Raw genomic sequence first — 12806 nt, forward strand, 5'->3', positions numbered from 1 at the left:
GCACATAGCCGAATCTTTATCACATTCACGACATGATACATCTAATGCAAGCAAATAAAAGCAGAAATGCTACAGAAAGCAAAGTCCCTGAAACTGTTCAGATTTGCCCATATACATTTATGTAGGTCAGTGCTGGACAAAATGCTTTCACCAGTACAGAATGCATGGAGCTGGATGCGGACACTCTCACGGTAGAAGACGTCACATTGGCTTAAAAAAAAAAAAAAAGACAAAATAAAACCAGCGCAGTGTGCTCCACCTGCATCGCGCTCTACTCCTATGCAGCGCCCTGTCAACAAAGGGCGCATTATAGGAGCATGCAGGAGAAAAGCATGGGAAAGAGGGCGATTACTGGGAGCGAAGGTGACCCTACTGCAATTTTAGTACTGACCAAGGAGTTACTAAGTCAAGCTTGCATGTATCTCTGCAAAGACCAAAAGAACGACTAGATTACCAAACAAACACCGCAAACTGCTAAGTGCCAGATCGGCAAAGCCCACATATAATTTACCAATTAGGGCTCATTCAGACGAGCGTGTTCCTCGCGTTTAAATCACTCACAGCACACGGAGCTATGTAATTTAATGGGGCCATTCACACATGCGTTGTTTTTCACGCAGCGTGTCTGTTGCGTGAAACTCACTGCATGTCCTATATCGGTGCGTTTCCATGCACCTAGTCGCCCATTGAAGTCTATGGGTGTGTGAAAACTACGGACAGCACACGGACAACATCTGTGTGCTGTCCATGTTTCACGCATCAAATACATGCCACACGCAAAGCACAGTGATGCCAATACGCAACGCACATGGACAAGAAATGTAAGAAAAAACGCTGCGTTTTTTTTACGCGTGCAGATCAAATGCGCTCGTTTGAATGTAGCCTAAGGGTATGTTCACACAGCAATGCAAAATACGTCTGAAATTACGGAGCTGTTTTCAGGCAAAAACAGCTCCTGAATTTCAGAAGTTTTTACAAGTGTGCGCGTTTTTCGCGGCGTCCATGACGGACGTAATTGGAGCGGTTTTTCAATGGAGTCAATTATGTCCCAAGAAGTGTCCTGCACTTCTTTGACGCGGGCGTAATTTTACGCGCCATCTTTTGACAGCGACGCGTAAAATGACAGCTCGTCTGCACAGAACATCGTAAGACCCATTGCAAGCAATGGGCAGATGTTTGCCGACGTATTGGAGCCGTCTCTTTCAGGTGTAATTCGAGGCGTAAAACGCCTCCATTACGTCTGAAAAGAGATCATGTGCATATACCCTAAGAGTTCACGCAATGTCACCGTGCTTTGTACACTAGAAGGCGTCAGTCAACAATTTAACTATAAACCCACAATGTCAAACCATCCAGAGAAATATGGGAGACTATAATCCCTGCACTGGGGTAACAATTAAATTTTTATGGAATAATTTGTCTTACTCCATGCAAAACCCGAAAAATTAGGTTTGGCAGTAAACAGGATCCCACGCCACTCCTTCCCCAATATTACTCTCAAAGGGGTCAGAATGCTAAGATATAAGGAGCTGTTTGGTAGTGTAGATCAAAAAAAATTTTACCCACTGGTCTAAGCAACTCGGCTCTGTTCACATCCAATTCTCAACATACGTTCGACGTACATATTTGAAGTGTTCAGTCTAACATGAAGCTGTATGTTGTGTTCTTCTGCTATTGACTACAATCCACTTAGCTTTATACAATTTTGGTCAGAATTCCACTGTATGGAAAAGCGTAGTCGTAGTCACCTATCAGTAAGTGATGGCATATCCCAAAATATCACTATGATTGGAAAACCCCTTTAAAGAAAAAAGATACGCTGACGTATACCGGCCAAACATATGCCAAAGGAACCCTCAATTGGCATAAGTTTGGCAACAAAAGTCTATAGCTATGTCAGCATATATATTAGGAGACGTTTATGTTGAGCATAAGCCAAAACACAGTGTGAACAGAGCCTTAGGATGTAGTGGTGGAGAAGAGAGAGTAATAACAACACATCTAAAAGAAAAAAAAAAAATCCAAAAATGTGTTAAAACAATAAAATTTTCTTGTGACCAAGCCTGGCACAGCCCAACCTGCAGCTTTCAGAACATGTTGGGGGTTGTAGTTTCAGCAGCTGGGGAGCCACAGGTTGCAAACGCTGGAAAAATGATTTTCCATAGTGATCTCATACATACACATTACAGACCATTAAATGTACCGCCGTTCAAAATACAGTCATGTACTGAACGGCGTCTGCCACAAGAAACCAAGAACAGAACGCAACTTTTTTTCCTTTTTACAGAACTGCAGACCTAACTAATCAATCGCCTGACGAAACTGCTGACGCTCATTTCTCCTGTTATCCAAAACATTATATACAACGCCGCACTTTGCCGGCATTGTTTTGAAATCGATGCTCCACAGTAGGATAATGGCTTCATATAAAATGCCAGCTTGTCTACAGGGCTATTATTGAGTCAATTGAGGCGAGCAGATTTCAGATGTACATTAAGATTAATGGAACCTTATGAATGAATGGTCAGCACAGCATCTCCCGTCTGTAAAACAAGGCCCTCTGAAGACCAGATACTTACAGGCATTGATTAGCTGAAAAAGATCTGCTCTTCTGCAACTTTACAGCCCTCGAGTGACCCGACTGGTTCAATAAACTCAAAAATGTTTGCACAAAGACAATGAACTAAAAATAAAACTGAACATAATGGAATGAGGTCTTTTCCGTACTGCAAGTCTGCATTACAATGAAAAAGTAAAAAAGTAATCACCTAATGCAATTTTAAAGAAAAAAAAAACGTTTTTATGTTCCCAATAACGGTTTTGAGCGCTTTTCATATTAATCTCGGTCAGAACTTGGGAGTGATTTGATTTTGTAGGCACATGAATGAGTATGACTGCCATCTCCCATCTCTAAATGACATATGATGGAAGCGAAACAGCATGACTGAGTAACATCCCTGGGTCTGCACAGGTCGTCTATGGAGAGCTGGCACAGTCACTGGATGCTGTTGCTAGGCAACAGCCCATGGAGAATAATATGCAAGAACGGAATAACACATACAGGACTGAATTACCAAATAAGCAAGACCAGAGTTTCCCTTTAAATAATAAACTTTTTGAACATATTCCAGATAATCCAGTGAGTAAATAACTAGACTGGGGTGCTATACAACTATTTAACTAGAACACGATCACCATGAAGAAAGCTCATTTAGGCCCCATGCACACAAACGTATTTTTTCAGCTGCAATTGCGGCCCCATTCATTTCAATGGGCCCATGCACAAGACTGTGGTTTCCACGGTCCGTGCATGGCCCAGCAGCGTGGACCGCAAAAAGAACGGACATGTCTTATTACGGCCGTGTTTTGTGGTCCAGGCTCATAGAAATTAATGCACGCGGCCATGTGCACCGCCCGCGACTTGCGGGCGGACCCATGGGTGACACTCCGCGGCCGCCCGACCCGAAAATCACGGCCGTGCACATGGCTACAGTCGTGTGCATGAGGCCTAAGGCCAGGTTCACACACCCACACACTGTTTTGATGCAGCTTTTGGCTCAGTTTTTTTTAGCCAAACACGAGTGGACACAAAAGAAGGGAGATGCATCAGTTTTTTCTTTATGACTTTCCTTCCTTTTGGAGCCACTTCCTGCTTTGGCTCAAAAAACTGCACCATAATCTAAACTAAAACGGCGTGTGTGATCCTGGCCTTACAGCCTGTTCACATCAGCATTCGCTTTCGGTTCATGAGCTCCGTCAGATCTTTCCTTCGGAGGAACCCATCAACGGAAAGGCAAACGGAAACCATAGCTTATCGATTTCAATGGTAATGCTTTCATTGCTAATGGTTTCCGTTTGTCTCCGTTTGCGCAGCGTGGGCATGAGATTTTCTAAATCTTATCCACTTTGCTGCTACTGTAAACACTGCCAAATTTCTGCCCATAATTCTGTTGCGGAAATTCTGCAGCGTTAACGCTACACGGGAACCCGGCCTTATACTTCCTGTTTTGGTTAAAAAAATAAAAATCTTTCACCTGCATACATCGGCAGCAGTTTTGCAGTATTAGGCCTCCTTCACACACACTATTTATTCAGCATTTTTAAACATTTGTACAAAACGCCATGAATTTCAAGCATTTTGGTGTTTTTTGGGTCCTATATAGATGCTTATGGGGAAAACCCCCCAGAAAAACAAAAAAAAGGTCATACCTAGAACCTGCTGCCTTTTAACATAAAAAAAAACAAACACCAAACACTACTCCCAAAAACTCCACAAACTAAAACACTTTCGGGGAATTTATCAACTTTTCTACGACAGTTTAGTGGCGAAGAAGAGTCGCAAGTGAATCAAAAGTTGCAATTTGCAGGAAAGAGTAACTTTTGGGCCATTAACGCAATTTTTCCTGAGTCCTTTGACATGCTCAGTAGCGCTGATTTTTTTCTTCGTTTTGGTATCGGTCCATGGCATTAGGGCGCAGGTGTGGGCGCCTGCTTGTGATTGGCCGTGTTGCATCGGCTTACTATTGGCCACATTTCAAGTCTATCTGGCAGGGAGGAGGTTCCTTCGGGTGAATACACGCATTCATTGGCTAGACATAGCCACACACCTGTTCTAGTGGAAGTCCACAGAGAGGCTGTTTTGTTTTGAGCGTGCCACTATATGCCCCTAAAACCCCTGAGGACGCTGCATCTGTGGCGAAACATGTCGGGCTGGGGGGGGGCTATACTAGTCTTTTAGTGCAATGTTAATTGGAGCGGATTCTTCATATAGTTGACTATAGCTAGTAGTTAGGCCGGATTCACACGAGTGTGTGCGTTTTGCGCGCGCAAAAAAATGCTGCGTTTTGCGCGCGTTGCATTTCCGTGTGTCATCAGTGAATGGTGCGTGGCAGCGTGATTTTCATGCATATGCCATCCTTATGACACGCGGTTTTGAGGTTTAGAAAAAGAAATGAAGGAAGTGCTTTTATTTTTTCCTTCATTTCTTTATCTACTGTGCTTCCGTGTGCCGTGCGCGATTTTCACGCATCCATTGACTTCAATGGGTGCGTGATGCGCAAAAAACGGCCAAGTATAGGACATGTCGTGAGTTTTAGGCAGCGGACATACGCTGCGTGAAAATCACGGACTGTCTGAACGGCCCCAATGACTATAGGTCCGTGCGACACGCGTGATTTTCACGCGCATGTCACGGATGTTAAATACGCTCGTGTAAGGCCGGATTCACACGAGCGTGTGCGTTTTGCGCACGCAAAAAACGCTGTGTTTTGCACGCCCAAAAGGTCCATGTGGCATCAGCATATGGTGCGTGGCTGCGTGATTTTTCGCGCAGCCGGCATCATGATGACACTGTTTTTATGTTTACAAACAGAAAAGCACGTCGTGCTTTTCTGTTTTCATTCATAGTTTTTACTACTGTAGCGCGCGGCACCCGGAAGTGCTTCCGTGTGCCGAGTGCGATTTGCACGCACCCATTGACTTCAATGGGTGCGTGCAGCGCGTAACACGGGCAAATATAGGACATGTCATGAGTTTTACGCAGCGGACATACGCTGACAGTCTGAACGGCCCCATTCATTAACATAGGTCCGGACGTATAGCACGGACGTATTATACGTTTGTGTGAATAAGGCCTTATACTCTGTGTCAACTTTGCATTGGGTTATATCTCTCATATGCTATAGACAGATTTGTGTCTGCAAATTGCATGTGCCAGTTCACATTGTAGTTTTACATTTTCATGTTTGTCCCCAATTTAATAAAGGTATTTCATTCATTGTACTATCCTATTCTATTAGTTAGTAAGTAGTTAGGAAAAAAAACGTGTTCCTATTGCCTCTGCAATGTTTCTTTATATTTACGTTTTTTACCCGCCAACTACTAGGGTCTTTTCCAATTTTTGTAAAATATTAACGCCATTCTTGCCTCTTTTTTAAAAAGTGGGCTGAGCTTAGTAAAAGCCACCAGCGGTCCAACAAATTTATTATAATTTACACCTGAAAGTGGCATAAATTCTAGCGGAAATCTATGCCAGCTACTAGCTGCCGTATGTTTCACTCGGAGGTCAAGGACATAACAGGGGACAGGCAGGCAATGTGCAAGGCCCTGCACACCCCCCATATATATTTTTTTACCACATCGCTCCGCTTCTCCCCCCCCCCGGATTTTCTCAAGCTCAGTCATTAGGCCACGTCCCATACAATGTCCTGAGGTGAGCAGTGTCTTACAGGCAACTAGGCACACAACATTCTGACGCTCGACGTTGTGTGTTGCGTGCCTGCTCCGCATATAGCTTCCTCGCACTGTACAGGGTCAGGACCTTGTAAGCATCGTAGCCCGATGATGAAGCCTGAGTAAATCCGGGAAAGGACAAGCGAATCGATGAGGTGAGTACACTATATTACTTTATGTCCGATCAGGGGGGGGTGGGTCGGATAGAGCTGTATGACCACAATTGTTACACCGCACAATGGCGCCCGGCCAGAAAAAAAGATGCAACAGATTTATTAAATGGCATGCACCTCTTAATAAATCTGTCGAATCTTACTCCAGTAGAGCAAAAAGCTAAGACTGGCATATGGAACGAAAGGGGCATAAATCTGCCTCTTTGTGTTTAGAGTTTTCTAAATTTCACTCTAGACTTGAAAGTAATAATCAGGCCAGAGCGTTTCTACCCTTTAAAATAAAATAAAAATAAAAAAAATTGTGAAAAATGCTATAAAAAAAAACAAAACAGTAACGTGATTATTTGTCGGCTGGGAAGCTGACGGCGCCCATACATTTACCCTACAGCGTCTTATTACAATCAAATGGGCAACCACGTAATGCATAATAGCGCAGAGTCTACGGCTCTCTGTTCTACCGAATAGAGTGATCCTAAGCAGGGAACATTCCGGATATCCATATGCCCTAACTTCTAATCCATATGGACAAGATACACGCATACATCCATAAGGACGTATACTAAATGTATGGAGGACATCAGTGGAAACAAACAGCGACCATCCCTTGCAGCTGCGACCCCCAAGATCAATGCTCGACGCTGGATATTCCAGAGCACTGTTATTTTAGACATTGTTTTCTGCAACAATAGAACCGAAGGGCAACTCCCCAGAAGAATGTACACAGCAAAGATGCAAAGCAGGCAGGAGACCTGTAGCAGCTCATGTATAATTGAGGATGCTGGTAGTCCGCCGGGTTACAGCACTATTACCTATTGGTTGCACCGTATCCCTCAAATGCCACATTTACAGGGAACACCAAACACTTGAAAAGGCTTCCTAAGCAGAAACGTATCACAACGAGAATAAAATTATTCAATGTTAATATTTGCAATTTTGCCGTGTGTTGCCTTTACCTGCTACCAACCAACCTTCAAATGAGTATATCACATCCTATGAGTAGGTCTCTTGTCTGTGACAGGTCTAACACTTGTTTACACCATTTTCCAGCATAGGGATTTGGCGTCACTTATACAAATCTACTAGATCACATACAAATAGCCATGTCAATTCCCAAAGATAAAAACCCCATCCGGGCACCCGCTGTGCAGGAAACGGCCGCACGGCCCTATTCGCTAAAGCAGAGGATAGACCACTACCAATCAGAAAGTGAAGGCTTATCTTACCGATATGCCATCACTTTATGAGATGGGGGATACCCCTTTAACAAAGATCAAATTAGTACACACTAATTTTTGCAGGCATTTTTATGTTTTCTTCTATGGAATATAGAATATTGATTTTCCAAAAGTTATTGCACTACAGTACGTGATACCTATCAATCTTCAAGGAGTTATCTCATTATGACAACCCCTATCCAAATGCCTTGGGACCCCCTTTATGTGCCAGATTGGAGAGCTCTTGCGGACCCGACGCATCCATGCATTACATGGAAAGCTGTTAATTCGCCGACAGTCGCTGCAGGGGAAACATATGTCTAGATGTGGCTTCCTGGGTTAGAGAAGCCTGGCTCGTGGCAATCAGCTTTCATGGGACACCCCCATTAACATTACACCAGAATTAATGGAGGACTAAGGCTATACCCCAAAACCTCCTGATCCCTTGTTGGACACTAAACATTCATCTCTTACACAGGGCTTTAATATGGCAGCGTGAATAGAGCCTTAGACCTCATGCACACGATAGTATAAAAAATACGATACAATAGCGAACGCTATAAATGAACGGACTGCACCACTGAAGTACCACGTGGTACCATATTTCTTTCCACACGGTGTTCAGTTTAAATGTGGTGCTTTTGCTGCATAAATTTAAAATGGGCAGAATACAAGAAGAACACGTTTTCAAGAAATTATTCTCATTGATGCACCTGTAGATTAGGTACAAAAAAAACACAGTACGATTTTTCAGTTTCCATTGATTTCGGTGTGAAAAACCACGTCCATACAGAAACCGACTGCGCAAGCTGCAACATTTTTTCTCATATGTCAGCATACAAACCTTCTTGTGCCACTACAGGGAAAAATAAGCATTACACAGTGCCCATTCATATCAATGTGTCGTCTGTGTAACGCAGGACAGGACAGGTGCCCCAGAGTGACGCTCTTTGTATACGCTCTCCCCTCTGGCCAAGAGAGGAGGATCCTGAACAGAGGACCCTATTAAAGGAGTTTTCCCAAAGTCATAAATTGTGACCTATCCAAATAGGTGTTAATTATGAGATCGCTGTGACCCTCACCGATAGAGAGAACAAGGGTCCTGAAGCCCCAGATCCTCTTTACTGCACCCCCCACAGTGAGGAAGAGCTTAAATGGAGTAGCGATCGAGCATGCGCTGCCACTTCATTCGTTGGCTATGTTTCTGTCATTCCCATAGACGCGGAATGGAGCAACAGTGAGCATGCTCAGCCACCGCTCCATTCAATGTCCTCTTCACTGCGGTCAAGTAATGAGGAGGAACGGGGGGGGGGGGGGGGGTTCTGGACCCTCGTTCTCATGATCGGTGGGGAAGTTATATAACCAGAAAGTTATCACCTATCTTCTAAATAGGTGATCATTTATGATTTTGGGAAAACTCCTTTAACTCAGAATTCCCTAATAGTATATACAAATATGTTTTTTTTAATTTAAAACTGGACAACCCTTTAAAGGATCTGTAAGGCTGGGTTCACACGACCACATTAACGTCCGTAATCGACGGACATATTTCGGGCGGAAGTCCCGGACCGAACTCAGTGCAGGGAGCAGGACTCCTAGCATCATAGTTATGTACGATGCTAGGAGTCCCTGCCTCTCTGCAGGACAACTGTCCCGTACTGTAATCATGTTTTTAGTACAGGACAGTAGTTCCACGGAGAGGCAGGGACTCCTAGCATCGTACATAAGTATGATGCTAGGAGCCCGGCTCCCTGCACTGTGTTCGGTCCGGGACTTCCGCCCGAAATACGTCCGTCCATTACGGACGTTAATGTGGTCGTGTGAACCCAGCCTCACACAAAAAACTGGGACAAATCCTTTATATGGACCTGCGCACGAGGTCAGTTATATTCACATGCACCAGCTTTGTGTTTTATGCTCTGCTATACTTCTGTAAGGTTTTTGAGGTGCAGCTTTGTGTTTTATGCTCTGCTATACTTCTGTAAGGTTTTTGAGGTGCAGCTTTGTGTTTTATGCTCTGCTATACTTCTGTGAGGTTTTTGAGGTGCAGCTTTGTGTTTTATGCACTGCTATACTTCTGTGAGGTTTTTGAGGTGCAGCTTTGTGTTTTATGCACTGCTATACTTCTGTGAGGTTTTTGAGGTGCAGCTTTGTGTTTTATGCTCTGCTATACTTCTGTAAGGTTTTTGAGGTGCAGCTTTGTGTTTTATGCTCTGCTATACTTCTGTAAGGTTTTTGAGGTGCAGCTTTGTGTTTTATGCTCTGTTATACTTCTGTAAGGTTTTTGAGGTGCAGCTTTGTGCCGCGCCAAATTGAGGTTCATATCACCAAGAACACGCACATTTACACAGTCCCTGGACACACAGGGGGAGATTTATTCATTCTTGTGCACCGGTTTATTGCACTAGTACAGCATGTGCTATATTCTTCACCAGGCGCATGCACGGAATAAGACTATGACGCCCCATCCACGTTCCAGACACATTTTTGACGGAAAAAGTGGCTCATGGGCTTCATAAATACGGTGAATCCCATACTTTCTATGTATTGAAAAAAGGTATAAATTAATTGATAAATCTGCCCCATGGTTTCCATAGACCAATGTACGCAGCTTTTTCATATACCATGCTCTATGGATGTTCATGTGGAAACAGCGTCATCCCAGAGATCTGTTTTGGGACTGAATAGCAGAATGTAAATTAAAAACTCTCAGCCCTAAAACAAACATCAGCGACATTTTTATTTCTACTCTACTTTTTTTTTTTAATGGCTCCGATTAATTCATTTATTATATACTACAGACGGCGAGTCTGAGCGCTAATTATATAACGGACGGTAGAATTGTGCTGTAATTTGGGGCAATGTGTCAAGAAAGAAAGCCCGACAGCAACGGAGACTTCCAAGAGCGTGGGAATTTCCATGATTCCTGTACACAACGTGTAGATTGAGGTGAGCCACTGCGTGCTTTCCCGGCGGCAACCCTTGAAAAGAAAGCATCATAAATGGGGGCTACTGACCATTTCTTAGTGCATTCCACCATTAGCTCCTGATACGATGCCACAAACTGAAACTTGGAAGCATGTTTGCCCACACGCTGCAACCTCTTCCACACTGAAGCCATGATCCAGGAACAGCTTAGGGGAAAATAGAAGTCTTCTCTCTATTAATCCAAGCAGCGTTACAAGGTGGTCTGCATGGGAGGACAGAGGCGGTCAGACGCAGGCTGTCGTCCTCCAGCGCTCAGCACAGACAGCAGCAGCAGATCCCACTTTAGACGGCAGCCGGCCAGCTCAGGAGACTCCTGCATGGCTGAGGGAGAGGAAGTCCCCAGTGCATGGAAAGTCAACCCTCCTCCCAGGCGAAATGACGTGGACTCTAGACTGGAAAAGACAAAGGAGGAAGAAGGGAAAACAGAGCGGTTAATATTTGACATCATGCAGCAATTTACTCCTGTGAAACGCAGCGGCTCGATGGCTTACAAAGGCGCACTCAGTTTGTGTAACGTCCCCTCCCACATAGTATCCGGGAGAATCAGATCAACAGGAATAATCCGCACACCTTCCTGCAACCTACACGGCTTAAAAGGAATTATAATGTTTGCTGGAGAGATCCACCCACAACTCGATTATTGTAAGGGACCGACTGCACCCACAAGCCCCAGACTCATCATTTGTATTAATGATCATCCCTCACAACCATAATTACAACATTGTGCAACTCCCCAGCCTCGAACGTGACAGTGCAGCAGCGAGGATGGTGCTGGGGCTGGATCTATGGCAGTCTGCCCGCAACCACCCAAAACACTGATGTCTAGGGTGGCCATATGCATTACAGAACAAAACGCACAGGTGACATTTCGGACGAGCGTATCAGAAGACTTCCTGGAAAACGGATGGAAGCGATCGGTGGTGTTTCGGCTGCTTGGGTAACCTTGTATTACCCGCTGAAGTATTGGGGTACCCTGGTGCATCTAGGTCATCATTGGCCGCCGTATTGCCGCCTAATGTGTTGTACCTGCCGGTGGTCCATAGTGTATGGCCAGCTTTACAGGAGTCCCCTCACTCACAGCCCCCACCGCCTGTCACTACAAGCTGTCATCTGATGCTTCTCATTATTAACCCTTGCCTGGCATACACTACCAATATACATGATGGGTGTAAAAGAGGAATAGACCCATGCAGCAGAGGAGACTACAATCCCACCATCACCAGTGCAGAATACAAACATGCAATCAGCTTACCTCCTCCTGCTGCTACTCCTGTCCACTGGGGAATTTAATCCCTCAGCCCTGATCGTTAGTGTGGATCACCCATGCCAATATGCCCACCATTACAGACACCTGGCCTGGACCAAGTTACGATAAGCCCTTCGCCTCCAGGAATAACTGGTATGCAGATAGAAAGATGCAACCCCCCCGGCCCTGGACTCCAGCACAAGCCTCCGTGTGAAAACCCTCCCTGCAAGCTAGAGCCCGCTCCACCGCCACCTCGGCTGCCGCTTCCTACATTGGGCACCCAGCAGCATGGATAGTGAGCAGGGATTGGAATACTGTTCTGTCACTCAATCTGTTAGCCAATAGCCGCTCTGTTATAATAGGGCGGGGCTTGCCGATGCTTTAAAGGGCTATGCTTAGAAAAGCCGAAGCACCCGCCTTCCGCACGAAGCGATGTGATTGGTCCAATGATCAAATTGACAGCTCGTTGTTTATGGTATAAAGAGCGCTGATTGGACGTTTGCCTTGTCAGTTATAAGATCTTATACTTTCGCTGAGATTTATTAGCCGCTAGTGAAGAAATTATTTTAACCAGTTATTTCCTTGTATCTTCTGTGTTGTTTTACTTTTATGAATTGATGCATTGCGACCGGGTCCAAATCCTGCAGACAGGCGACCTGTGGCTCACCCGCTAATATAGGTACATGCAGGTACAGAATGATGGTGGTAGTAGTCCCATAACCCCAGAGAGAATTCTGGTGTTGGTCATTTGGTCCTAATATTTTTGCCATTTGTACTTAATGAGAAAAACATTACACAGAAAGATATTTTTAAAGACACAGATGATTTTTCCCATGAAAAATAGTTCATAAAATGGTGCATATTGTTCCCTTGCGGTGCTCCACACATAGGTGTCCATGGATAGTGAAGAGAATGGTAAAATATAGAAATTACCACTAATGAAGGGGGAAAAGT

The 12806-nt window shown here is 44.5% G+C and overlaps 1 protein-coding gene across 8 annotated transcripts in view; it reads right to left on the reverse strand.

Moving 5' to 3' along the window:
* Positions 1-12134, reverse strand: part of EHBP1 (EH domain binding protein 1) — a 300325-nt gene extending 288191 nt beyond the window's left edge. For 6 of the 8 annotated variants that reach the window (XM_075863153.1, XM_075863152.1, XM_075863147.1 and 3 more), the window contains exons 1-2: positions 11859-12133; positions 10636-10998 (exon numbers count right to left, since the gene is read on the reverse strand). In XM_075863153.1, coding sequence (XP_075719268.1) covers positions 10636-10739 — 104 coding nt within the window. In that variant the 5' untranslated portion in view covers positions 10740-10998; positions 11859-12133. Of the gene's footprint in view, positions 1-10635; positions 10999-11858 lie in introns of those variants that run through there. The other 2 variants (XM_075863149.1, XM_075863150.1) reach the window with 2 other exon arrangements.
* Between the last annotated feature and the right edge of the window lie 672 nt (positions 12135-12806).

The sequence above is a fragment of the Rhinoderma darwinii genome, chromosome 4 (assembly GCF_050947455.1).
Source record: "Rhinoderma darwinii isolate aRhiDar2 chromosome 4, aRhiDar2.hap1, whole genome shotgun sequence".
Classification (NCBI taxonomy): Eukaryota; Metazoa; Chordata; class Amphibia; order Anura; family Rhinodermatidae; genus Rhinoderma; species Rhinoderma darwinii.